Source organism: Ursus maritimus, unplaced genomic scaffold (genome assembly GCF_017311325.1).
Source record: "Ursus maritimus isolate PB19 unplaced genomic scaffold, ASM1731132v1 scaffold_26, whole genome shotgun sequence".
NCBI classification, from domain to species: Eukaryota; Metazoa; Chordata; class Mammalia; order Carnivora; family Ursidae; genus Ursus; species Ursus maritimus.
The window spans coordinates 1,931,656-1,959,024 of record NW_024425119.1 but is presented as its reverse complement, the minus strand read 5'-3'; the positions used below and the strand labels follow the sequence as shown (position 1 = coordinate 1,959,024).

The 27,369-nt window shown below is 43.3% G+C and overlaps 1 protein-coding gene across 1 annotated transcript in view; it reads right to left on the bottom strand.

Moving 5' to 3' along the window:
* The window catches only part of CACNA2D4 (calcium voltage-gated channel auxiliary subunit alpha2delta 4), a 108,519-nt gene that overhangs the window by 74,274 nt on the left and 6,876 nt on the right, over positions 1-27,369 (bottom strand). The window contains exons 4-16 of the mRNA XM_008704898.2: positions 22,364-22,423; positions 20,829-20,991; positions 20,352-20,483; positions 11,300-11,360; positions 10,489-10,639; positions 8,280-8,354; positions 7,275-7,364; positions 7,049-7,162; positions 6,486-6,564; positions 4,679-4,812; positions 2,834-2,911; positions 1,772-1,852; positions 1,127-1,201 (exon numbers count right to left, since the gene is read on the bottom strand). Coding sequence (XP_008703120.2) covers positions 1,127-1,201; positions 1,772-1,852; positions 2,834-2,911; positions 4,679-4,812; positions 6,486-6,564; positions 7,049-7,162; positions 7,275-7,364; positions 8,280-8,354; positions 10,489-10,639; positions 11,300-11,360; positions 20,352-20,483; positions 20,829-20,991; positions 22,364-22,423 — 1,293 coding nt within the window. The remainder of the gene's footprint in view (positions 1-1,126; positions 1,202-1,771; positions 1,853-2,833; positions 2,912-4,678; positions 4,813-6,485; positions 6,565-7,048; positions 7,163-7,274; positions 7,365-8,279; positions 8,355-10,488; positions 10,640-11,299; positions 11,361-20,351; positions 20,484-20,828; positions 20,992-22,363; positions 22,424-27,369) is intronic.

Genomic DNA, 27,369 nt, shown 5'->3' with positions numbered 1-27,369 from the left:
GGGCTGCCCCCCACGGAACCTACTGGTACAGGTCAGTGACCCATTATGGGTTCAGATCTTGCCCAGTAGGGTCTGAGTTGGGAAGACAACATGGCTTTCAATGTGCCCTTGATCTCTCTACTATGAACCTCTATAGTTTGCCTTAAATAGTTCAATCAGTTGCTTTATGAACACTCAGCTTCTATCCATCTGAACCACACTGGAATGGCATGTGCTTTGGCTGATTTCTCCAAATGGCACCTGGGCAGATGAGCCTCTTAGTAAGCTCTCACAAAGGTGCTCTGGTAGCTATTGTCTTCAGCTGCCACCTCAATTCAGTGGGAGACTGGAAGGGAAAAGGGCTACGGTTCCTGAAGGACCTAACTACCCTTCCTCTGCTGCCCCCAACACTCACACTGAGAGGTGCGGCCACTGTTGTCATCAATAGTGGCCAAGTGCCACGACCATAGGCAGCAAGGAGCGCCTAGACCTGGAGGCAGAAGTTTTAGATAAAACAATGCAACTTCTCTTTTGGCTGTTTGTTGTTCAGTTGAATGCATATGAAAATGCCCCCAGCCCCTGTATCAGGATGGAGGGAGCCAAGAAGGAGGCAGGAGCACTCAGGAACACATCCCAAGACAAACTCAGGTGAGCTGCAACTCTGCTGCCCCACCTCTCATGTGACTCTTTCCCTGTCATTTTTGTTGTTAACTCAATGTCAATGTCCACACCCCCTGGGGTGGGGCCCTGGAGGTCTGAAGATACCACTGTCAGGCTCCAAGAGGAGGGTGGAGTGACTGAGGCAGTGACAGGAACCTAGGAGGTTTGCCCTTCAGGGAAAACTGCACATTTCATTACATGCTCTCTGGTCTGTTCATCAACCAGTTCATGCATTTTTGCTTTGTCTTTCCCGCCAGATTACAAACAATTTGAAGACAGGGACCATGACTTAATTTTTTTTCTTTTTTTTTTTTTTAAATGATTTTTTATTATATTATGTTAGTCACCATACTTAATTTTTTTTCTTATATTACCCACTGGGTTCTTAAATGGAGCCCAATGTGTGTTCATTATTTTAACTGTTTCTATGAACTATCTCCAAATCCCATACAGTTAAGATCTCAATGCAAATAAGACTTGTACCTACCAGGGGTCGGAGGTCTGGATGTGAGAGAATGTAGCCATTGTTAGTGTTCAAAAAGGCATATCCATGCACTCCAAGCTGCCAAAACAACGAGGATTGAGGGGTGTCAGACCTGTTGTTGGGGTTGGAGAACTGGAGCTGGGAAAGGGTTGGACTGCAGGATGGCTAAAGATGGCAGCTCACAGCCATGAGGTTTTCAAATAGGGATATAACTGAGTCAGTGCCATGCTTCTAGCCATTAATTTTCAATTCTTTTCTAAATTCTTCTGTTTATGGCAGCCACAATAATGCATATTATCACTTGGCCTCTTTCCTACCACACGTTCTAGGTGCTTTGATGATGTAATCTCATGTGTTCCCCGAATAGGACTGCATGGCATGGAGGAGCAGATTGAAAAACCAAGGCACCAGGAAGGGAAAGAACTTGCTGAAGGCCACAGAGCAAGTCAGAGGGGGTGGTGACAAAGGGTCCCAGAAGTCCAAATCATTGCTCCCATGCTCAGTGCCTGCACTTCCCTGGGGGTGGGATGCCAGGGCCCCACCCTAGCTCTGGGCTTGGTTGCATTGCCTGCAGAGACGCTCTTGAGCCTGGCAGGACAGCTCCTAGGGAGCTTGTGATCCCCTCTCAGGCATCCGATCCAGGCTCACCTTGTACCGGGGCGCCAGCTTCATCAGCTCCCTCAGGGCCACATCAGAGCCCACCACACCCAGAAGAATGCCATGGGATCGCTGGAAAGAAAAAAAAGCAGGGTTAGTCGGGGGGCCGGACTGGACCCTTGACTTTCCCAGAGCCTGGAAGAGGAACCAAGCCACTTAGGCCTTATATGACACTTCCTCTGCAGTTGGATTTTAGGCTGAGCTCTTTGGAATAAAAATCTAGAACCTACCAGAAGAGGTCCCAGGAGTAATCTCAGATGCTGGGAAGATTAATTTCCAGTATTAATATTTAAATTGTAATATTTAAAAGAAATATGAAGTTGAATGAAATATTAATTTTCATAGCAGAGGCTGAAGTATCAAAATCCAAGGAACCGGGGCGCCTGGGTGGCACAGCGGTTAAGCGTCTGCCTTCAGCTCAGGGCGTGATCCCGGCGTTATGGAATCAAGCCCCACATCAGGCTCCTCCGCTATGAGCCTGCTTCTTCTTCTCCCACTCCCCCTGCTTGTGTTCCCTCTCTAGCTGGCTGTCTCTATCCTGTCGAATAAATAAATAAAATCTTAAAAAAAAAAATCCAAGGAACCATAACCTATGGATGCTCTGAAACACACAAAGCCTATAAGGAAACATTTTCTGACCAGATGGAGGATGGAATGTTCTAGAAATTCCCTCACCAAAGGCCTTTACAAAAAAATTGGAGGTTGCCCGAACTGGTAGGTTAAGTGTTGTTTTGCCAGAAGGTTAGCAGGGGACCTTTCTAGCCTTATATCCCAGGACAGTGGTTCCAAATTTAGAGCACGAGAACAACTCCAAACTGGCTGAACAGAATCACTGGGTGAGCTTTGGGAAATACGGGCCCCACCCCCACCTCCCACCCTCAGCCTTTCCCAACCAAGAGATTCTGATATAGCTGGTTGGGCATAGGGCAGGGAATATGAATATAAAAGGTGGCTCTGATGTGCAGCCAAGTCAAGAACCATTGGTCTAAAGAGGCTAGCCAGTGGCCCCAAGTTCTAATCCCTGTTACAGCTTCTCAGAGAGTGGCCACTCACTGTTTCATTCTTTTTGCTGAAGACCGGCATGGCCACAGTGGTGAGGAGCATCAAGTTCTGTGCCTGTGAAGTTAACAGCTGTCAAGGAGGAAAGAGCAAAGGACAGAGAGCTCAGAGTCCATAGTGTGGAAGACCCACAGTCACCAATGTCAACTACCACTGAAGTGTCACCTTCCAACAGGAGGAAAAAGCCATGTGTGAGGTTCCGCTTCTCTTCTGCTGGCAGAAATGCTGGAGGAGAGAGGTGGGATGGAGAGAGGATGAGGGAAACGTCACTTAGCAATGACAGTCCTAAGCCAGGGCAAGTGTCAGAACCCCAGAGCCCACAACGCAGCTCCCAAATGTGCTCATGACGTCCTCTGTCTTGTCCATACCAAGGATGAGCATGAACCCAGGGAAAAACCCATCCTGCACACACCCAGAAATCTCTGCCATAGACCCAAGGTTGGCACACACAATAGTCCAGGACAGTTAAGAGGGAGAAGAACACTGACACTGAGCCACCTGCAAACACAAGTGCATGCATGGGGAAGCACAACTCAAGGGGTGGTCATGGTGTAGTTGTAGCTGACCTTAGGGTCACTCCTAACACACATGAGACAGACCCACAACCTCTTCCTCACTGAGAACGCCAGAGCCACATCATTCCCTACCTCTGAGATGGCCCTCCTCCCTGATTGCCTCACCTCACTGTGTGGGCTCCTTCAGCCTCCTTGGAAGGGGTTCCACACAAACACCCCACTTTATCACGAAGACAGGCCCTCACAGGTGGTGTGTGCAGGTATGTTTGATATGTGTGATCTTCATCAGGACCAACCGAATGTTGTGCTGAGCCCATGGAGGTCTATAGTATTCTTTCTTAGAGAATGAAGAACTTTTTAAAAATTGGATATATGTGACACATAACCTCATGTTAACTTGAGGTGTTTCTTAAGTGTTGCTTTGATACATTTATGTTGTCGTAGGATTGCTATTGTAGTGTGTCTTTTACATTATGTAATTATAGTACAATATTGTGTGTATTCGTTATACTGTGCACAGATCACTAACCATCAAGTCTCTTCCTCATCTGAAATTTCAGCTGAGAGTTTGGAAGTAAGGTTTTCTGAAAGCGAGTGGTTTCAGTTGACTAAAGTTTTACTAGCTACTGGAACCAGGAGGACCCTAGAGTTGGCCGTGGGTATAGCAGGGAGCAGTTTGGTCTCTGGTGAACAGGAAGCTCCTCACCAGCTCCAGGCTGGCCACCTCTAAAGTTCTCTTAGATGAGGGAGAATTATACTTCTCTCTTATCTAAGCCACCGTGTTCAGGTCTTTCTTTATCCCAGGCTGATACATCATCACCGAAGTAGGTGGCTACATATGGGAGATGATTTGAGAAGTTCCAGGAAGGTCTCTCTTGCTCCCAAACATCTCATCTGACATCCTGCTTTGGCAATCTATTCTTTTGTGTAAGTCACTACAACCCACAGACAGTCTCTGGAAGTACAGGGACCCAAGAAGGGGAGCACCTGATGAATCCATAGTATCTTGAATTACTGGTCAGGCTCCTCTCTTCCTGAAACAGGTAGGAGAGAAGACAATGAGGGAGGTGAGGACAATGGGAAGAAGGAAGGAACACGTTTGGAGCAGAGAGGCTCTGTCCGTGGAGGGCAGCCTTGGACAGGCCTGCTTACTGGGTTTCTGGGTCTCTGGGGGCAGCATACTTGCAAAGGTCTTCTAGTGGGCTGAGTGTGTTTACCCCTTCACACCATCTCCTGAAGAGGTGTTCTGCTCACCTTTCTCCTGACCCAGGAAGTTACCTCTTACTCTGGGGCCCCTAACTCTGGAGCAGGGTTGAGCCCCCACCTTGCTGTCCATGTAGGCTTCTGTCCAGGTGATGTCATGGTCATGGTTGATGACCATGGGGCGGCTGAGCACGTGCAGGTACTCCATCACATTCTCCTGTGCATCTGCCAGTGTGGAGATCTGCGTGTAGTAGCCTGACAGAGGAGAGGGTCACGTGGTTGTGGAAAGCTGTGGGTACCACTTAGAATCACCCATACACTCTGTCCCGGCTGCTCTCGGCTTACAGGGGGCTCCTCACTGGGAGCTGCCCTGGGTCACAGGGGACTACTTTCCCCCAAGATTGTGCTCTTTCCTGGGGACAGCTGGAAGCCAGTGGTGCTGTCTCAACCTGGCAGAACTCTGGGGGACCCTCCCAGTCCAGAGATGCCTCACGAGCAGCAGGGACTCAGCAGCAAGAGATGTGTGATTTGGCTTCCCTCTCACGATGATGCCCTCCTCACTTCCTTACAGGGTTATCTTCCAAGAGCACCCTCTCCTGCATGTAGCTCTGTCTGGGGTTCATATTCAGGGAGTACAGTCTAAGACAGTGGCTCAGTGCCCCCTACCCCCCTTTCTCTGACCACTGTCCTTCCTCAGTTACAGGGAGGGGTGCTATAGCCTCTTTGTTATAGCCAAGGTGATTTTTAAAAGAGCAAATGGCTCACAAGGCTATGAATGACTTAGTACATGTTTACCTCTCTGGTCTCATTGCTTATCACCTCCCACAAAACATTCATTCCACCCTCCAGAAAGTGAAACTGCTTTCCATTCCCAGGTGCCTCTTGTCTTACACTCTCTGTCTGGAAACTCTTCCATGCTTTCTATGTCTGGATGATTCCTACCATTCTTTATGTCTCAGTGTAGACACCCCTGCTGCCTCCAAATGGAGGAAGTACTCTACCACCACGTCACTCTCCAAACCCCTATATAGTCTGTGCCCCTCTGCCCGTACAGCACATTTCAGATTACATCACCACTGATGGTTCACTTGTATGTCTCCTCTGCTGGACAGTAGCAAGAATAAGACTGAGTCCATCCTGACCATTTTGCCAGGCACCACAGTACATGCTCAGCAACCTTCGGTTGAATAAAAAGGCCCAAGCTGGCATCGTGAAGCCCAGGTCTTGGGTTCTGGCCAGAGACAAATGAGGACCACACCCAAAACATTATTCTAAAGAAAATGATGACCCTCTGCTTTTTGTCTGGAAGCAGAATCACAGTAAATGGCTTAATTTGCAACAAGAGGAATGGAGGCTAGACATAAGAGAGCTTACATTTCAACTGTGGGTCTCACCCCTGCCTGCCTCACTCTGTCTGTATTGTAGTTCGTATAGGCTTTTTTTGAAGAGAGATTTTTTCTTTTTTTTTAAGGATTTTATTTATTATGTGACAGAGAGACAGCCAGCGAGAGAAGGGACACAGCAGGGGAGTGGGAGAGGAAGAAGCAGGCTCCCAGCGGAGAAGCCCGATGTGGGACTCGATCCCGGAACGCAGGGATCACGCCCTGAGGCAGACGCTTAAGGACTGCGCTACCCAGGCACCCCTGAAGAGAGAATTTTCTCTTCTGCAAACACTGGATGGATAACCTCTCAGTTTCATTTCATTTCAGGACTTAGAGTCCCTGCAGGGGTAATCATGCATTTACTCAAGGTTTCATGGGGGCAATCTACATTTTGTCTAGCTTTTTCCAAGTAAGAAGGAGGGGCAGATACTGTCATCCAGACACAGCACTGCTCTTCTGCAAGGCCCCCATGCAGGAACCATGGCTCAGCATCTCTGATGACTGGGTACAAGCTGCAAGGAGCTCTGCTCACACATCACCGCCTACCTTTGTTGTTGCATGCAATCCACTTCATGCGGTCAGCGAAAGTCACTTCTCTTCCAATAAGATAAGTGAAAACTCGCACCTAATCCACAAGACACAGACGTACTCAGCAGCCATGATTCCCGGCTATAAGTAGTGCTAATATTATTTATGTGAGTCTTGGATGTCAGGTGAAGCACTTTGCTGACTTTGGATTCTCCACTCTCATCCTATTGACCAGAAAGGCTCCTGAGGCCCAGGCAGTGACGGGACTTGCCAGGGCCATGGTGACATGGGCCAGGTACAGGATGGAGGGTCACAACCTGGCAGTTTGCCTCTCAGTGCCACATCTATCTCTCATCCTGAACTTCCTTGCATGAGGCCTCTGTGCCTAGGGTCAACATAATTTTGGAACACCAGTCTGGGACATACTGTCTGAGTATACTAACAGGTCTAATGGGGCAGAACATTTGAACTTAGGGCAGGCCTGGTTTTTCTGGGCACCACTGGTTATCCCATGCAGGCAGTAGGAGAACGCTTCCCTTGGTCCCTTCCCTTGCCCCCTTGACTTCCACCAGAAGAGTAACCTTGCGGTCCGGCCAGTTGTACTTCTCAAACACTGGCTCATAGTCCTCCACGGCCCCATCAGTGATCAGCATGATGGCCTGGTTGCAGAGGCTTCCTTGCCGGGCCTCTTGGAACTGTGTGGGGAAAGGGCAGGCACCATGATTGCAGGCCATCTACTGCCCTCCCCACACCTCCACCTTGTCTCCTAACCCTTCACTCTCCCCAAGCTGGACCAGGTACGGGTACCTGCTTCAGGATCTGGAAGGCTTCAGCCAAGGCTTGGTTCACGACACCCACACCCTTGACCATCAGCTCATCTACCAGCTGTTTGAAATGCTGTCATGGGTAAGAAGTTAGAGGAGAGTCAGTGGATCAACAGCCAGGGAACTTTCATCGTTGGTCTTAATTTCAGAGGCTCTTTAAAGCTATTTTCCCAGAATATGATTGCAGGATCTGTCTCTTCATGAACCAGCTAATTTCATGGCTGGAACACTACAAAAGATGTTTCTCAAATGCCCCCAAGATAAACTGGGAGAGTCTAAGTGGCTGGGTGCAAACACAGCCCCACTACTGGAAGGAAATGCCAAGTGTGAGCCCCTCCAGAAGAGGGAGACAGTCCAGGCAGACCTGCTGGGAACCACTGTCCAGGTTCCCAGGTCCCCAGCACCTTCTGCACCCAGCCTAATGCAAACCAATGGTGAACACTTCACAAGAGAAACCATGGAGGCCACTAGGGGCTCCAGGGTCCAACCTGAGGCCCAGGATGCAAGAAGCAGCCAAACTCAAATTCCCCAGTCACAGGAAGAAGGATCCGTCACATGAAAACTTTTCCTTTTAAAAAAAGTTGCCTGTCCTCCTTGCCTTTGAGAAGGATTCAATCCAATGTATTTGAACTTCTCTTCCTTTTGGGGAAGCTCCTTATGACTGATATAGTAGAAAGGCCCACAGAGGAGGCAAAGAGGGAAACTGAGTCTTAGATAATCACAGAGTGAAAAAGCAGTCCTGGATAAGTGAGATCTCCCTTGGATGGGAGGTCTATCTTTGCTCACTACTTGCTCCAATAGACAGGCAGCATATTTATGAAGCCATTTCTTGGGTGTATTTACATAGGTGACTGCTTTGCCCTCTTTCCAAGTGCTATGGGAATAAGTAAAGGGGGCCATTAGGCAGTCTGTACAGTTGACTGCCCGCCATCCTAAGCAAAGCAGGGACTCAGAAGCATCAGGCCCTCACCTGATGGTGGACACTCACCTCACGATTGTCTCGATCCGCCTGGACAAGGATCCCTTTAAAACAAGGCTCGATGTAATGGATATAGTCACTGTACTGCAGTTGCAAAGGGCAGAGGGGACAGGAGAACAGAGGGTCAGTTTGGAAGGTCAGGGCCTAGTGATAAATCTCAGGCAACTCACAGGTTACCTAGGCACCATGTATAATATTATTTTGGGGTACCCTATGCTTCTGGCAGTTCTTCTGAGTAGAGAGAAGTCAGTACAGAGAACAATGGGGCCTTAACTCCAAAAATTCTCCCTCAAATCCTGGTCTTGGGCCATTTGCTCAGGTGGCTGGCTGAGTGATGTCCATTTCCCAGAATACACAGAGAACTTAAAAGTACTGAGAGAATCCCTTTGGTCTTCATCCCTAGGACTAGACAAAGGGCCTTCCACGAGAATCCCAGAGCCTTCCATGAGCAGGCCCCTCCCCAGGGCTTGGGTCTGGGGATTAGGAACTGTGTTCTTTTGCCCTTTGCCTTGCACTTATGATGAAGATCTTGTAGCTATCAACAGGGAGTGGGAAGGGGAAAAGATGAATTATTACTGCCCTCCTTTTCTAATTCACTCCACTTCCTTACAGTTAAAATTCAAATCTTCAAGATGTCTTTAATCTACTTCTGTTTATGTATTTTATATTATTTTTTTAAAGATTTTAATTATTTATTTGACAGAGAGAGAGACAGCCAGTGAGAGAGGGAACACAAGCAGGGGGAGTGGGAGAGGAAGAAGCAGGCTCCCAGTGAAGCAGGGAGCCCGATGCGAGGCTCGATCCCAGGACCCTGGGATCACACCCTGGGCCGAAGGCAGATGCTTAACGACTGAGCCACCCAGGCGCCCCTCTACTTCTGTTTAAATAAGAGAGGGAGGGGTGCCTGGGTAGCTCAGTCTGTTGAGCAGCCCTCTCTTGATTTCAGCTCAGGTCATGGTCTCAAGGTCATGGTATCAAGCCTGCATCAGGCTCTGCCCTCAGCAGGGAGTCTGCTTGTCTCTCTCTCTCTCTCAAATAAATAAATACAATCTTAAAAAAATAAATAAGAGAGGGAGAGAAAGGGAGATGATGGTGACACCGTGGCAGGAGTGCATGCAGGTTCTAGGGCAAATGCTGGGGTGTTCTGGGGGAACAGTGGGAGCAAATGCTCCCCCTACCTCTCCTCCCCAGACAGCAGGAGAAGGGTTGGGAGAGAGGTGATGCAGGCTCTGTGGGAGGAACAGGAGCACTCTCCCACTCTCCTGGAGGGCTGGACATGATCTCGTAGCTGTCCTGTCACTGTTGCAGGTCATGACCAGAGATGGAAAGGTTGTGGACACGGGGAGGGTGGGGTTCAGGAGTGGTGTAGGTGGGTAAATGATGCAGGCCTCAGGGGAGCAGTTCAGGGATGAGGGAAGCCCTTCTCACACCCTGGGATGAACACTTTGAAGTTAGATCATTTTGCCTTGGTATTCCTTTACTAGATACATAAATCCCACCGAAGACAAGAATTTTCTGCAATGTGACAAGCTGGTAGGAGAAAGTTTTGGATCAGGTGACCTTCAAAATGATGCCCCCAAGGTGGCAGTCAACTCTGCCTCCTTGGAGGGCTGAGCTGGCCTGCTCTTTCATTGCATTCCTGACTTGTATCTTCCCATTTCCTTCTGCTTCATCTCTCTTCTTCATTACTTTTCTAGGGCAGGGCAGTGAAAGCAGGACCAAGGTTTGCTGGTCCCTTTTTAGGCCCCCACTACCTATGTTCCCCTTCTCCTGATGCATCTGGATTTGGGTGGGATGGAAAAAGTGGGAGGACCAGAAATGCTGTAAAAAGCAAGAGCCTGGGGCACACTCATCCTAAGCACAAAGAAGAGTCTGTTCCAGTGATGGGTACCAGTCAAGAGCACATGGATGGGGGTAAATTAGGTATTTGCTCATGGCCAATGCCTCTTAATTTTTATCCTCAGACTCATCTGAGAAATTGATGAAATCTATGGAATCAAAAAATGGATGCATACATTTTACACCTAATTTCAGAAACTCTGTGGACCTTTTGAAGCCCATCCTGGTCCAACCTTAGGTTAGAAGCCCCAGCTTCAGAGGAGAGAATCATTATACGGTATGAAGCATCAAGTGATTGTAAGTATAGGTCATTCTAGTGCAGGCAGAGGAAAGGCTTCTCCCCAGGGAGAGCTATTCTGGAGCAGAAAGCCACATTTACCGCGATGATGTTAACAAAGTCGTTCTCCCCCAGAGTGTCCAGGATGGTGGAGATGGTGTGCTTGGCAATAGTCATCCGCAACCCCTTCATGCTGCCACTTGTATCCACCACAATCACTATGTCCTTGGGAGAAGTAGCAGCTTGTATGTACCTTTACCAGAAAGAAAGCACAGGCCAACGATGGGAACACTAAAGCCAGAGCAGCCACCCAACTGAATCTCTAGTTATTTCTATTCAGATTCTGGCTCAAGTGTGCCTAAAGTTCTGGTCAATGCTTCATCAATGCCAGGTTTTATCATGTCCCATATACACTCAGCATAGTTCTAAAACCATTTAGGGGTCAACAGCTGGGAATGTGCACATCTAATGAGCCTGTCAGGTGGGAGAAAGGTTAAGCCCTTGTGGTAACCCTTATCCTCTTTATTTTGGACCAGCTGGTGTCTGGAGGGGCAGGCAGCAGGGAGGGAGACAGCTGGATTCCACCCTCAGATTTTGTTGAAATCTGTGAGAGAAGGGGTGTGGAGGAAGAGGAGAGTTTGGCAGAGGGTTGATTTAGAGACAGCTCAATGTCCTGTGAGGAGGTTTGGGGTGGGAAAAACAAATGTGATGAGTCCTGGAGAAAGGGCAGCTGCAGAGACAGGGAGGAATGCAGCCGGCAACTTTTCCTGTTCTTTTGTTGGGTTAAGGTTCTACACACTTGAGGCCCTGGGCTGATGGTGGGGGTGGGGCAGGGACCAGAGGAGAACTAGGCAGAACCTAAAGATTATAGGAGAGATGCCAGCACCAGAAACCTTTCCCCTGGAACTCTTACCAGCCACGATTTCTGCAGTCAAAAGCAATGACTCCATTCTCATCAGGTGTCCATTTGATACCTGGGGAAATAAAGGCTGGTTCTTTCACCAGCTCAATAAAGCTGCTTCAGAGCACTGGTTGGGTGATGATGTCCAGTTTGGCCATCCCCAGTGCAGGGACAGCAGTGGACCTGGGCAGCAGGGCATGGGACCTACAAATCGAGGCAGCAGGCAAGGTGGAAGGCCAGCTTATGGAGGGACACCTACCACCCACACTGCCCAGATCCAGACCTAGACCCAGAGTTGGGGTTACTTTCATAGGTAGGACCCCCAAATGTGATGCCTGAGATTCTTGTGACTGAACCTCACATCAAGTTGTAGAAGGGGAAGCTTGAAGAGGTGTGACTTTTAACACCCACCACCATCAGCAAAGCATGGACAGAGTGGTAAACAGCCAGGTGCTCAGCTCTCTAGCCCACCTGCTTCTATTCAGCGTAACTAAGCTCGTTGGGAGAAGTGATGTGGTTGTAAGACTGTAAGCGCCTTGAAGTCAAGGATTCCCGGTACCTAGCAATGTCTGACACAGCACCTAGCAGAGTGGATGCACAATAAATGTTGCATGAATGAAGAAATGAATGAGTGAGTATGAAAGATCTTGCCTTGAGCACTAGCAGAGTGCCGGGATCGATTTTGTCTTACTCATCTGTTCAGAAACTTGGGTAAATGCACACAGAGCCCAGATAACACTGACGTGATCCACGATGGAATGTCTGTTGAAAGATTTAACAATTGGGAATAGTGGGTTCAAAATAAGGAGATGAAAAATAAATGGTGAAATTGTAGTAGGTTATGTTTGGGCTAGAAAAAATAATAATGGCAGTATCATGAATGTCTGGGAGCTCATCCTGTCCCACAGCAGTTAAACTTCAGATGAGATGCACACTTTGAGGCATTGCTGGGCTCTCAAACGTAGGAGATATTTTCAGGGGTCATGGCCCCCAAACCAGACAAATGAAAGCAGAGTTCTAAGAGTGAGGGGCAGAGGCCAAGGCAGCCAGGAGCCCTGGAAGGAAGAAACGGAACCAGAGCATGGTGGGAGCTTGAGTAACAATGGCTCTGATGTAGATCTGCAGGCAGCTGGGAGAAGTAGGGTCTTCCAAAGGCCATACTCCTATAGCAGCACGGCTGTGGGCAATCTGATCCTTGGAACAGTAATGAGGAGGGGGAACTGAGTCTGAGGTCTTGGCTCTGAACCAAAACCTTAGAAGAGCGTTTTAGTGGTCCTGGTAGGGGGACCTTCAACTCCAAGAAGAGACAGAAGTGGTCCTCTGGAGGGGAAGCTTGACTCTTGAAGTGGCATGGCCTCACAGGCAAAGATTACCAAATACATGAGAGACAGGCAGTGTGAGTGAGAGGCAGCAGAAGCAAGGACTATCAGATATAGCCTCCCAAGGATTACAGGTGTTTGAATTACCAAATACAAGGTATAGGTTAGCTACGTTCGAGAAATCACCAGGAAGAATATGTAACAAGAAGTGATTAGGAACAAAGAAACAGCCTTAAGAATATGGAACATTTAAAAATGAAAAAAAATATTTAAGTTGAAAAAATGGATAATGGATTATTCACAGGTAAAGAGAAAATGCATGCATTTGAAGGATTCACCCAGAGGGTAGAGTGAAAAGGTATAATGCATGTCTGGCTGGAGGTGTGAGAAGAGATAAAGGAGAGCATGAGGAAGGACAATGGTCACAGAGCTGGTGTTAGCATGCTCTAGGACTGGGGAACAGTCCCAATCCACAGACCTAGGAAGCTCAGTGTATCCCAAGCAGGAAAAACAAAATATCCACATGTGGACACACAGTAGTGAAACTGCACAACACCGAAGGCAAATAAATGAATAAATAAATAACTACCTTGAAAGCAGTCAGAAAAAAGCTAGCATACTTACAAAGGAACAGCAGTTAAACTGATAGCAGATCTTTGTAACATTAATGGAAGCCAGAAGACAGTGGAAACACAGTTTTAAGGTGTTGAGAGAAAATAATTGCTAATTTAGAAATGCATTCCCAGCAAAAACAATCATTAAAGAATACAACAGTGTTGATAGAAAACAACAGTGTTGTTTGCTGAAATCTGCTTGGGGGTTTCTAGTTCCTCTGTGCTGTTATTTATTGCAAACCATTTCTCAGGGGTGTGTCATTAAACGCAGGCTTAGTCACTCCCCAAACAAAAGGACTTCGCCTTTTCTGTTTAAATGAAATGACAACAGGAAACGATTTATGTAACTCATAAAAAAAAAGATGAATTTAAAAACAAAACAAAACAAAAAAGAGGATAAAATAAAACATTTGTAGATAAACAAAGCTGGAGCAGTTTACCACCCAGAGACCTACTGGAAAGGAACTTCTGGAAGATTTACTTCAAGAAGGAAAATGATCTTGGAAAGACAGCTTGAGATGCATGAAGGAATCGTGGGCAGATAAAATAGTAAACAAAGGGTTAATTCCAGATAAGCAATGTTTGTCTCATGTAATAGTAATAATATCTAATTTGTGGGAATAAAAAAAGGGAAATGTTAGATAACAATGGAATGGAAGTCAAGGTGGGAGGAAGAAATCTAAGTGCAAGAGTCCGAAAGCCCTTTTGTGACTGGAAGGAGAGTAAAGATATTATTTGATTTTAATATCTTGTGTTAGTATGCCTGATTAAATTGCAGGGGTAATTCCTAAAAATAAAGCCAGAAGGATAAGTTTCAAACTGATAGAAAAATAAAGAAGTAATGAGGGAAGGGGATATTTATCAAAAATTTAATCATTGAAAAAGACAAAAAAGGAGAAAGAGGAAACATAAAAATAGAAGAACAAGTGAAAATTTAACAAATCATACAATAACATGTTCAAATATATCGATACAATAAATGTAAATGTGTTTAACTTGCCAGCCAGTAAAAGAGATTGTCAGTTTGGATAAAAACTGAAAAGCTATGAGCTATTTTCAAGAGATAGGACTAAAACAAAACAACATGGAAGTTTGGAAGTAAAAGGAGGCAAAAAATATATATCACCCAAATACTAACCAAGAACTGGTATCACTCTATGGATATCAGACAAAATAGACTTACAACAGAAAGTGTCAATGGGACTAATGAAGGTCAAACAGCAAAGATAGAGAAATCAGCAAAAATATAGAAAATTTAAACAATACAATTAACAAGCTTGATCTAACAACATATGCAGAATTTTTCATCCAACAATTAGAGCACACATATTCTTCTCAAGCACACATGGAATATTTATAAAACTTGATGACATACTTGATGGCATCTCAACTAATTTCACATAATCAGTACCACACATGCCAGGTTCTCTGACGGCAAATAAACTGAATTTATAATGAAAAGATAAATATAATTGGATATATTTGGAAATTTTAAAACACACTTTTAAACAACTAAAAGATCAAAGAAGAAATCACAGGGAAATTAAAAAATGTTTAGAAGCAAATGATAATTTAAACACTATCATGACACCGAAAACTCAGGCAATAACTTCTATGTATCAGAGGACATAATCAATAGAGTGAAAAGAACCATAGAATGGGAGAAAATATTTGCAAATTATTTACTTGATAAGAGGTTAATTTCCACCAAACATAAAGAACTACAACTCAAGAACAACAAAAGCAAACAACCGAATTCAAAAATAGGCAGAGGACTTGAACAGACATTTCTCCAAAGAAGATATATAAATGGCCAATAAGCATAAGAGAAGATGCTCAACATCCCTACTCATTAGAAAAACGCAAATCAAAACTATGTCAAGATACCACTCACATTCGTTAAGATGTGAGTAAAAAAAATTTTGTTTTACATAACAAGGATGGGGAGGAATTGGAACCCTTGTGCACTTGGTGAAAATATAAAATGGTATAGTTACTATGGAAAACAGTGTGGCAGTTGCTTCAAAAATTAAAAATAGAATTGCTATATGACCCGGGAATTCCACTTCTCAGGAATAAGTGAAAGCGGGGTCTCAAGGAGTTATTTGTACATCCCTGTTCATAGTAACGTTATTCACAATAGCTGAAATGTAGAAGCAACTCAAGTGTCCATCCGCAGACAACAAATAAACAAAATGTGATCTACCATACAAGGAAATATTATTCAGTCTTATAAAGGGTGGAGATTCTGACACAGGCTGCAACATGGATGAATCTGGAGGACATTACAGTAAGTTAAATAAGCCAGTCATAAAAAGACAAATATTGTAGGATTCCTCTTCTAAAAGATACTTAGAGCAGTCAAATTCATAGAGATAGAAAGTAGATGGTGGTTGCTGGAGGCTGGAAGGAAAAAGGGAATGGTTAGTCATTTTTTAAACTGGTACAGAGTTCCAACTTTGCAAGATAAAAAGAGTTCTGGAGCTGGAGGGTGATGATTGTTGCACAACAACATCAATGTAGTTAATGCCACTGAACCAGACACTTAAAGGTGGTTAGGATGGACTAGAACAAATAATACTAAAATTTGTATGGAACCGCAAAAGACCCGAATAGCCAAAGCAATCTTGGGAAAGAACAGAGCTGGAGGAATCACGCTCCCTGATTTCAAATTATACTACAAAGCTGTAGTAATCGAATCAGTACACTATGGCATAAAACAGACATACAGATCAATGGAACAGGACAGAGAGCCCAGAAATAAATCTACAATTATATGTTCAATTAATCTACAACAAAGGAAGCAAGAACATGACAATGGGAAAGACAGTCTCTTCAGTAAATGGTGCTGGGAAAACTGGACAGCTACATGCAAAAGAATGAAACTAGACCACTTTCTTACACCATACAAAAAGATAAACTCAAAATAAATTAAATACCTAAATGTAAGACCTGAAACCATAAAATTCTTAGAAGAAAACATAGTCACTAAGCTCTTTGACATCAGTCTTAACAATATGTTTTTGGACAGACAAGGTAACAAAAGCAAAAATAAAATGGGGTACATCAAACTAAAAAAATTTTGCAGTGAAGGAATCAATCAACAAAATAAAAGGCAACCTACTGAATGGAAGAAGATATTTACAAATGATATATGCAAGAAGGAGTTGATATTCAAAATATCAATATAAAAAAACTCATACAACTGAACAACAAAAAAGCAAACAACTTGATTAAAAAATGGGCAGAGGACCCAAACAGACATTTTTCTAAAGAAGATGTGCAGATGGCCAACTGACACATGAGAAGATACTCAGCATCACTCATCATCAGGGAAATGCAAATCAAGCCACAGTGAGATACCACCTCACACCTGTCAGAATGGCTATTATCAAAAAGACAAGAAATAACAAGTGCTGGCAAGAATGAGGAGAAAAGGTAACCCTCGTGCACTGTTGATAGAAATGTAAATTGGTGCTATCCCTATGGAAAACAGTACAGTGGTTCCTAAAAAAATTAAAAATAGAACTGCCACACAATCTAGCAATTCCACTTCTGGATATTTATTTGAAGAAAATAAAATCACTAATTTGAAGAGATATAGGCCCTATGTTTCCTGCAGCACTAACACAATAGCCAAGACATGGAAGTGACCTAAGTATTCATTGGTAGATAAGTGGATAAAAAAGATGTGAGATATATATGTATGTATATGTGTGTGTGTGTGTGTGTGTGTGTGTATATATATATGTATATACATATACATGTATACACACACACTGGAATATTGCTCAGCTGTAAAAAGCATGTAAAAAGAATGAAATCTTGCCATTTGCAATGACACGGATGGAGCTAGAGAATATTATGCTAAGTGAAATAAGTCAGACAAAAACAAATACCATATGTGTGGAATCTAAAAAGCTAATGAGCAAACAAAACAAAACAGAAACAGACTCATAGATACAGAGAACAAACTGGTGGTTGCCAGAGGCGAGGGGCTTAGGAAATGGGCAAAGGAGGTGAAGGGGTTTAAGAGATATAAACTTCTCGTTATAAAATAAATAAGTCACAGGTATGTAATGTACAACATAGGGAATATAGTCAATAATATTGTAATAACTGTATAGTCACAAAGGGTAACAAGCTTTCGAGGTGATCATTTCATAATGTATAAAAAAATAGAATCATTATGTTGTATGCCTAAAACTAATATAATATGTATATCAATTATAATTCCATTTTAAAAGTTAGGGCGACAAATTTTATGTTATATGTATTTTACCATAATTTAAAAATTGTAAAAACCACTACTAATCACACCTTGTGAGATGTGGCAAAAATGGAGCTTCTAGGGCTAAGGTCTCGCCATAAATGCTTACTTTAGAAACAAAGAAAGGTCAAAAATTAAGGCTAAGTGTCCAATGTAATAAGCTAGAAAGAAGAACAGCAGATAGATCCAAGGAAAGGGAGCAGAGGAGATAAGGTTAGAAGTGAAACAGACGACACAGAGAACAAAGAAGCAATAGAGAGCAGTCCAGGGAGACGAAAGATGATTCCTGAGAAAGACTAACAAAACAGAGAACCCCGTGGTGGAACGATAAAGAAAACATGAGTAATACTATAAATAAAAAGGGGAAATAATTATAGATACAGCACAGATTAAAAAGATAATAGAATAATAGCTTCCTGGAAATAGTTTTGAAAACTCAGACCAAATGGATGGAATCTTAGAAAAAGTATTTTACCAAATTAAGAAGGAACAGAAAGCCTTACTAGTCCCACAAGTATTTAATATATTGAAGTGGTAATTTGAAATCTTCCCTTAAAGAAAACATTAGGCCTATATGGTTTTATAGATGAATCCTAACAAGCTTTGAAGGACAACATCACTCTAACTTACTTAAATATTTCCAAAAACCAGAAAAAGAGGGGACACTTCCCAGTTTATTCTATAAAGCTAGATTTATAAACTTTGAAAACCAGACAAAGACAGTGACAGAAAAAGAAATTTCAGGACCATTTCACTCATGGGTGCAAAAAATCCTGAACAAGATACTAGTAAATTAAATCTAGCAATGCATAAAAGACTAATTTGCTATGATCAAGTTAGGTTTTCATAAAAACGTAAAAACAGGTTAACATTAGACAGAAGGCGTAATAAGCATTTTGCAGAAGAAGAAAAACAACAACAAATGACACATGAAGAAAGAGACGCTCAGCTTCACAAGCGATGGAGCAAACCAAGTCAGACCACAGTGAAATACCATTTTGTACTAAAGTGCTATTAACAAAAATCGTTAACGGTTCACCACACCCAGGGCTTGAGAAAATGTGAATCAACAGAAACTCTTATTCATGGCTGATGAGAATATAATTGGTGCAAGCATTTTGGAAAACAATTTTGCACTTTCTTGTTATAGCTGAACGGTCACATATCTTAGGACCTAGCAATTCCATCCCTAGATACATGTCCAAGAGAAGCTCTTATAATATGTCTCAGGACACATGCATAAGAAATGCTCATGGCAACCCTGTTCTTAAAAGTAAAAAAACAAAAACAAAACAGAGAAGAAAAACAAAAAACCACGAACAACCCAGACAGGATAAGGAGGATGAATAAACTGATATATTGGCCCCCGAGAATATGATACAGGAACAAAATCGACAAAGTACAGATATATGTGACAACCCAGATGAATGTTGCTAATATAATATTGAATGAAAAAGCAAGCTCTGGAAGTCTATACATAAAACCACTTTAATACATTTCAAAAATGAGCAAAACAATGTATTTTTAAGCAGATGTGTGTGTGTTTGTAAATAAGAGATAAGACTAAATAACTAAGCAGACAGCCAAAAAATTCAGAAGGAGGGGTAAGTTCGAAGTGCAGGATAGCTGTTAGGGGAGGGTGAGACTGGGGGGAATTGGGAGGCCAAGGGCAGATCAGAGGAGGAACATATTAAGTAGACAGAGGTTTGGTAACATTCTAGTTTTTGCATTGGTGATGTACATACAAGCATTCATTATATTATAAACAAAATAAAAAATAAAATAAATAGAAATAGGCCTGCGTGGACTCATGGTGACAACGTACCATGATCAAGGATTATGGCCAACCCACTACTGTCCACCTGAGGGCTGACATGTATCTATGAATGTGGGTGCAGGTGTGAGAAATTGCCCCCTCATTTGCAGACTGATGGGCCATAACCAGACTGTGTTGTTTGCACACAAGTTGATGTCTCTGGAAGCCCTGATGTGGCAGAAATATTTGCAGGAATTCTACCTTGGAGAAGACTTGAGGGACATGTGATTTGTCTGTAAGCATTTGAAGGGCTATTACATGGAAGAGGAATGAGCTTGCTCATTGAGGCTCCAGAGAACAGGAAAAAAAACCAGTGACTGGGTGTGGATTTGGGCAGAGACAGAAGGGCAAGCTAACAAAGGGAACTCTATGGGCTCTAAGATCCCTGTGGACTCCTGCAGAGGAGCTGGCTTTTCCAGCCTGGGGACACGGAGCGGTCCTTTAGGATTTTTCTGCTTTCCTGTCTCAGAAAAACATGGCAACTCAAGACTTCTCAGACAGTGTGCTAAAATATAAAAATGGGTTGGAGTAAAAGGCAAGCCTTGTGGTAGATGTTTCTGTTTTCTATTTTTATTGACGGACAAAGGAGCTTTCCCCATGCCACCCATTAAGTTGGCCACTAATCACATACTAACCTGTGACACTTTCTACATTGTTATTGAGCACTTCAAGTGAGTATGCTCCATTTCTCTAATTAGATGTAAACGTCTTAAGAGTAAGACTTGTTTTATCTTACTTTGCATTTTCCGTAGTGCTTTTCATGGGACAAGAGTTTAATGTGGGCATTTTGGGACTGGTTACCATGGTGTTTGATGGTTTCATTCATTCATTCATTCATTCATTCATTCATTCATTCATCAACAGATATTGATTGTAAATGTGCTTATCATATTGTGAAGAGTGTCAAAATGTGGGTTGGAGATGCTTTTGAATGGGGGGATCCATTCACTGGGGGTCTGAGTGCAAAGGTCCGTCTTCAATGCCTCTATTACCTTACTCCCAGAAAAGGCCAGAAGACCACGCAGATGTCTCCCGAAGTCCCTACCTGGATAGATCCTGAAGAATCCAGTGGAGCTGCCAAAATATTGCCAGGTCAATGTCGGGTCTCTCTGGAAGTTCTCCACAAACACAGGATTCAAGGCTTCAGACATGTAGACTCCATTTAAAATGTCTGGGTCTAAAGGATGAGATTATAGAAGGAACTGCCAGGGAAACGAAACCAGAAGCAATGGTGACCAGTTCCTCACCCACTGAGCACACACAGCCTGCAGTGATGCTATTCACAGTTGCCTGCTACCTCACACTGGAAGAGCCACACTCACACCCCCCAATCCAGGAACACGGAGCTTTCTCCCAGCCCAGACTTGTGTAGGATCCTCTTCCTTGTACTCCTCAGTCAAGGAGGTTGGAGACTCAGTTTGCACGCTGCCTGGCTTCTCAGGAGAATGGAGGCACCGCATTAAAACTCAGAGCTACAGGCTGTTCAGAGGGAGTGCCGGGTCAGGGGTGGGATGGGAGCTACCTTTGTTGTACACGTTGGTGGGCAGCTGCACGTTGCTGATGGAGGTGTTCACCATCAGGTTGCTGAAGTGCGTGTTGGACTCGAGGATAAACTCAGCCCCCAGCTCCACATAATTGCCGTTCTCATCCCTCTCGTTGATCAGGACAGAGTTGTAATAGTCAAACTAGGGGCGGACAGACATGAGCAGGACAGACAGTGTGGACACAAGAGACCCACAGTGTGAGAGAGAGAAGAAGAAATGGTGCAGGTCAGAGGACTCAGACGTGAGAGATGGGGTCAGACAGACTGACAGCATCCTTATCAGCAACATCCGTGGACAATTTAGGCAGTAATCTGCATCACTCATACAGACAATACATATCCAGATATTGGAGTGCATGGTTGATCCACTTGGTTTTTGATGTAAATTTCTAGATTATTGCTCCAGTTCCCCACTCTGTTGAGCATGTATGGGTATGACCTGATCAGAGCCAGAGATAGGCAGCCAGAGATCCAAGGTGAGGTAAAGACAGAGGCAGCCTCATGGGTACCACCAGTGTTTTTCCAGTGTGGAGAGGCTCCAAGGGACCTAGACGGTGGGTCCTAAGAGGCGAGGCTTCTCTCTTTAAGAAACAGCCTGCAACCCGGGCTGGAGGCAGGGCCTGTGGCCCCGGTGCCCTGCTGAGAAGTGTTGGGGGGTTCACTTGGATTCCCACACTTAGAGCCATAATCTGAGCCACAATCAGACCCTCTTCCCCATTCCCTCCATACCACCTGGTTCAGATCTTGAACAGCCCCCTCAGGACACCCTACATCCCACCCCATACCACAACACTGCTGACGGCAAGGGCTTTCTAAAGCACAGATCCATCTGTGTCTCTCCTCTGCCCAAACCCTTCAATATGTGCCCTTCTGGGCTGAATTGAGGTCAGATTCCTATCTCTCCGTAGTCACTTTCTACTTCACCATCCCCTGGACATACAGAGCTGACCATTCACAATTTCCTCAATTTTGTGTCTTCCTATTTCAGTGTCTCTTCTTTTCCCTCAGCTTCTCCATGCCTTTTCTGTTCAAATCCCCCTCAGCCTGAGGCCAGCCCTAATGCCATCCTTTCTGCAGGACTGTCTGAGCCTCCGCCCCTCCCCTTCTGTATTCTTGTAACTGTTTACTAACTCTCATGGGCTTGTTACACGCCTTATGCTAGAGTATTTGGTCTATGAGATTCTTGACTTTTTAATCTTTGCAGAAGTTAGCACATTGTGGTTGGGCAATAAATGTTTATGGAATGGGTGGATTACCACTCTGTCCCCTGTCCGCCAAGTCTTGATAGTTACTTCTCCTACCTGATCCATAAATCTCTTCTCAAAAGACCAGCATTTCAGAATCAAACTACTGTAGGCTCATACAAATCCTGTGCACATTAAAAGGCAGGGCGGGACCTCCCACCTTCCCCCACTCTCTGTATCTTGTACACAGCTGACCCTGGCTCTTGGTGGGGGTTGGGCCATTAGTCATTATACCCTCCCAGCAGCAGCTCTGGGAGCAGAAGGACTCACCACCAGAGACTCATTGAATTCATGGTTCAGGTCAGCCTCCTCAGCAGCCTCTACCAGATTCTGTAGGACGGGAACACAAAGGGAGAATGAATGGGCAAAACAAGGCCAGCAGGTCTTCAATAATTTCCGTTTCTAAGAATATACCCAAGAGAACTGAAAAGAGGTACTCAAACACTAACTTGTGCACAATTGTTTTAGAAGCACTACTCACAATGGCCAAAAGGTAAACGCTATTACTCAGTGAAAGAAGCCAGTCTGAAAAGGCTACATCCTGCACTCCAACTACATGACATTCTAGAAAAGGCAAAACTATGGAAACAGTACAGAGATCAGTGGTAGCCAGAGGTCTGTGGGGAGGGAGGGATGAATAGGCAGAAAACAGAGGATGTTTTAGGGCAATGAGACTCCTCTGTATGATCTATAATGGTAGATGCATGTGTCAAACCATGAATGTACCATGCCAAGAGTGAGCCCTCATGTAAACCATGGACTTTGGCTGATAATGATGTGATAAGGTAGGTTCATCAATTATAACAAATGTACCACTCTGGTGGGAAGTGCTGATAGCTGGGGAGACTGTGTATTTGTGGGGCAGGGGTATATGGGAACTCTGTACTTTCTTCAGAATTTTGCAGTGAAACTAAAACTGTTTTAAAGAATAAAATCTATTAAGGTGTGTGCGTGGGTATATACCTATATTCACGTATGTATCTGTTGTAACATATACATACAAATATATATATATTCAGGAGTCGAAAGGTAGAAACAACCCAAATGTTCATCAACAGATGAACATCCCAACAAAATGTGGAATACCCATAAAATGGAGCATTTTTTCAGCCATAAAAATAAATGGAGTTCTGATATATGTTAAGACATTGATGAAGTGAAAGACCCAGATATAAAAGGTTACATATTATATAATTCCACTTTTGTGAAATATCCAGAATGGAAAATCCATTGACAGAAAGATTACCGGAGCCAGAGGGGTGAAGTAAGAGTGACTGCTTAATGAGTTCAGGGTTTCTGTTCGGGGATGACAAAAAGTTCTGGAATTAGACAGTGATGATAGTTGCATGGATTGTATCTAACATCACTGAATTATGCACTTTAAAATGGTTAAAATGGTAACTTTTATATTTATTTTATTTTTAGAGAGAGAGAAAGCACACGAGAGCATGAGCAGGGGAGGAGGGGCAGAAGGAGCAGGAGAGAGAATCTTAAGCAGGCTCCACATACAGCATGGAGCTTGATCTCACAACCCTGAGATCATTACCTGAGCTGAAACCAAGAGTCGGATGCCTAACTGAGCCGCCCAGGTGCCCCAATGGTAACTTTTATACTATGTGTATTTACCACAAGGGAAAAAAAAAAAGGATGCCAGCATTCCAGAGCATCATGGGAAGTAACGAAATTAAAGGAGACACAGATAATAGATCCTTTTTCATGGATTGGAAGAAATGATATTGTTAAAATGTCCATATTATCCAAAGTGATCTATAAATTCAATGCAATCCCTATCAAAATCCCAACGTCATTCTTTACAGAAATAGAAAAAACTACCGTAAAATTCATATGGAACCACAGATGACCTTGAGTAGCCAAAACGATCTTGGGCAAGAAGAACAAAGCTGGCGGCATCACACTTTCTGATTTCAAAATATATTACAAGGCTACAATAATCAAAGCAGTTGGTATTGGCATAAAAACAGACATATAGACAAATAGAACAGAATAGATCCCAGAAATAAATCCATACATTTACAATCAACTGATCTTTAAGGTGTTAAGTACACACAATGGCAAAAAAAAAAAGTCTCTTCAATAAATGGTGTGGGAAAACTAAATATTTACATGCAGAAGAATTAAATTGGACCCTTATCACACACCAAATATGAAAATCAACTCAAAATAAATTAAAGACCTAAATATAAGACCTGAAATTATAAAATTACTAGAAGAAAGCATAGAGAAAAAATCTTCTTACACTGGTCTTTTTGGGAGGCATATGACACCAAAAACACAGACAACAAAACAAAAATAGGAATGGGATTGTGTCACCCATTTTTTAAAAAAGATTTTATTTATTTATTTGTCAGAGAGAGAGAGAGCAAGAGAGAGAAAGAGCATGAGCAGGGGGAGGGGCAGAGGGAGAGGAAGAAACAAACACTTCACTGAGCAGGGAGCCTGATGCGGAACTCAATCCCAGGACCCTGGGGTCACAACCTAGGCTGAAGGCATACAGTTACCCACCTGAGCCACCCAGGCTCCCGTATCACCCATTTCTATTTTTGCTTTTGTTGTCTGTATCAAACCAGAAAGCTTCTGTACAGCAAAGGAAACAGTCAACAGAGTGAACCTACAGTCAGAAAAACTGGAGAGCTACATGCAAAAGAATGAAATTGGACCACTTCCTTACACTGTACATGAAAATAAACTCAAAATGGATTAAAGACCTGAATGTGGGACATGAAACTATAAAATTCCTAGAAGAAAACACAGGGAGTAATTTTTTGGCCATTGACCATAGAAACATTTTTCTAGATACGTCTCTTCTGGCAAGTGAAACAAAAGCAAAATTGAACTACTGGGACTATAGCAAAATAAAAGGCTTTTGCACGTGAAATAAACCATCAAAAAAAAAAAAGGCAACCTACTGAATGGGAGAAGATATCTGCAAATGATATATCTGATAAGGTGTTAATATCCAAAATATACAAAGAATTTATACAATGCAACAGAAAACCCCCCAAATAATCCAATTAAAAAATGGGCAGAAGAACTGAATAGACATTTCTCCAAAGAAGACATCTGGATGGCCAACAGACATATGAAAAGATGCTCAACATCACTAATCATCAGGGAAATGCAGACTAAAAACAAAATGAGATATCGCTTAACACCTGACAGAATGACTAAACTCAAAAACACAAGAAATAACAAGCGTTGGTGAGGATATAGAGAAAGACGTACCCTCGTGCACTGCTGGTGGGAATGCAAACTGGTGCAGCCACTGTGGAAAATAGTATGGAGGTTCCTCAAAAAATTAAAAATAGAACTACCATATGACCCAGTAATTCTACTACCCAAAGAAAAGAAAAACACTAATTCAAAAAGATATATGCACCAGCGTTATTGTAGCGTTACTTAAAATAGCCAAGATATAGAAGCAACTCATTTGTCCATTGATAGATGAATGGATAAAGATGTGGTATATATAATGGAATATAAATATAAAATATAAAAAAGAATGAAATCTTGCCATTTGCAACAACATGGACAGGCCTAGGGGCTGTAATGCCAAGTGAAATAAGTCAGAGAAAGACAAATACCATATGATTCCGCTCATATGTGGAATTTCAGAAACAAACAAACAAAGAAAAGGAGACCAACCAAAAAACAGACTTCTAACTATAGAGAACAAACTGGTGGTCACCAGATGGGAGGGGTGGGGGCAATGGGTGAAAGGGATTAAGAGTACACTTATTGGGGCGCCTGGGTGGCACAGCAGTTAAGCGTCTGCCTTCGGCTCAGGACGTGATCCCGGAGTTATGGGATCGAGCCCCACATCAGGATCCTCCGCAATGAGCCTGCTTCTTCCTCTCCCACTCCCCCTGCTTGTGTTCCCCCTCTCGCTGGCTGTCTCTATCTCTGTCGAATAAATAAATAAAATCTTAAAAAAAAAAAAGAGTACACTTATCATGATGAGTACTGAGTAATGTAAAAAAAAAAAAAAAAAGTGAAAGGACCTGAATAGACATTCTCCAAAGAAGGCATACAAATGACCAATGACAGATATATAAAAAGGTGCTCAACTTCACAAATCATCAGGAAATGCAAATCAAAACCACAAATGAGGTATCACCTCACACCTACTAGAAGGCTATTACTGGAAAGACGTAAGATAACAAGTGTTGGTGAAGATGTGGAGAAAAAGGAACACTTGCATTGTTGGTGGGAATGTAAGTTGAGACCACAATATGGGAAACAGCATGAAGTGTCCCCCAAAACTTAAAATAGACCTATCCTACGATCCAGCAATCCCATTTCTGAGTATATATCCAAAGGAATGAAATCAGAATCTCAAAAAGATAGCCTGTGCTCCCATGCTCACTGAAGCATTATTCACAAGAGCCAATATAGGAAAACAACCTAAATGTTAGTCGACAGTCAAACAGATAAAAAAGATGTGAGAGATATACAGATATACATGTGTGTGTGTTATTCAGCCTTAAAAGAAAACCCTGCTGCTTGTAACAACATAAATGAACCTGAAAGACAGCATAGGAAGTGAAATAAGCCAGATGCAGAAAGAAATATTGCATAATGTCACTTACATGTGCAATCTAAACTAGTCAAACTCATAGAAATAGGGAGTAAGATGGTGGTTACCAGGGCTGGTGAGGGAGGGTGAACTGGGGAGATGTTGGTCAAGCGGTACAAAGTTTCAGTTATGCCAGATAAATAAGTTGTAGAGAACTGATGTACAATAATGTGACTTTAGCTGACGGTATTGTATTGTGTTCTTGAAATTTGCTAAGAAATTTGCTTGGGTGCTCTCATCACACATACAAGAATAAATAAAGGCAGAAAGGAAGGAAGGAGAAGAGGAAAGAAGACGGGAAGGAAAAGGTAAGTGTGTGAAGTGATGGATGTTGATTGGTTGGTTGAGGTGGTTGAGGTGAGTATTTCATAATGTACACGTCTATCAGGTCATCAGGTTGCACACCTTAAATATATATAATTTTTTGACTGTCAGTTATACCACAATAAGTCTGGGGAGGGGAAAGGACTTGAGCTCCTATTCTGACTTTGAAGGGGGCAAGCCACTAAGCCTACCTGGGTCTCTATCCATACAACTGTATATTAGGTAAAATAATCCAAGCTCCAAACCCTAGGATGTGAGGAAGAAATTCCACAGGGCAAAGAAAATTTTAATGCTACTTTGCAGGAAATTTCCCCATGGACTCCCCTGTAGAAGGGCCCGTGACTGAGCGCCCCCCCCC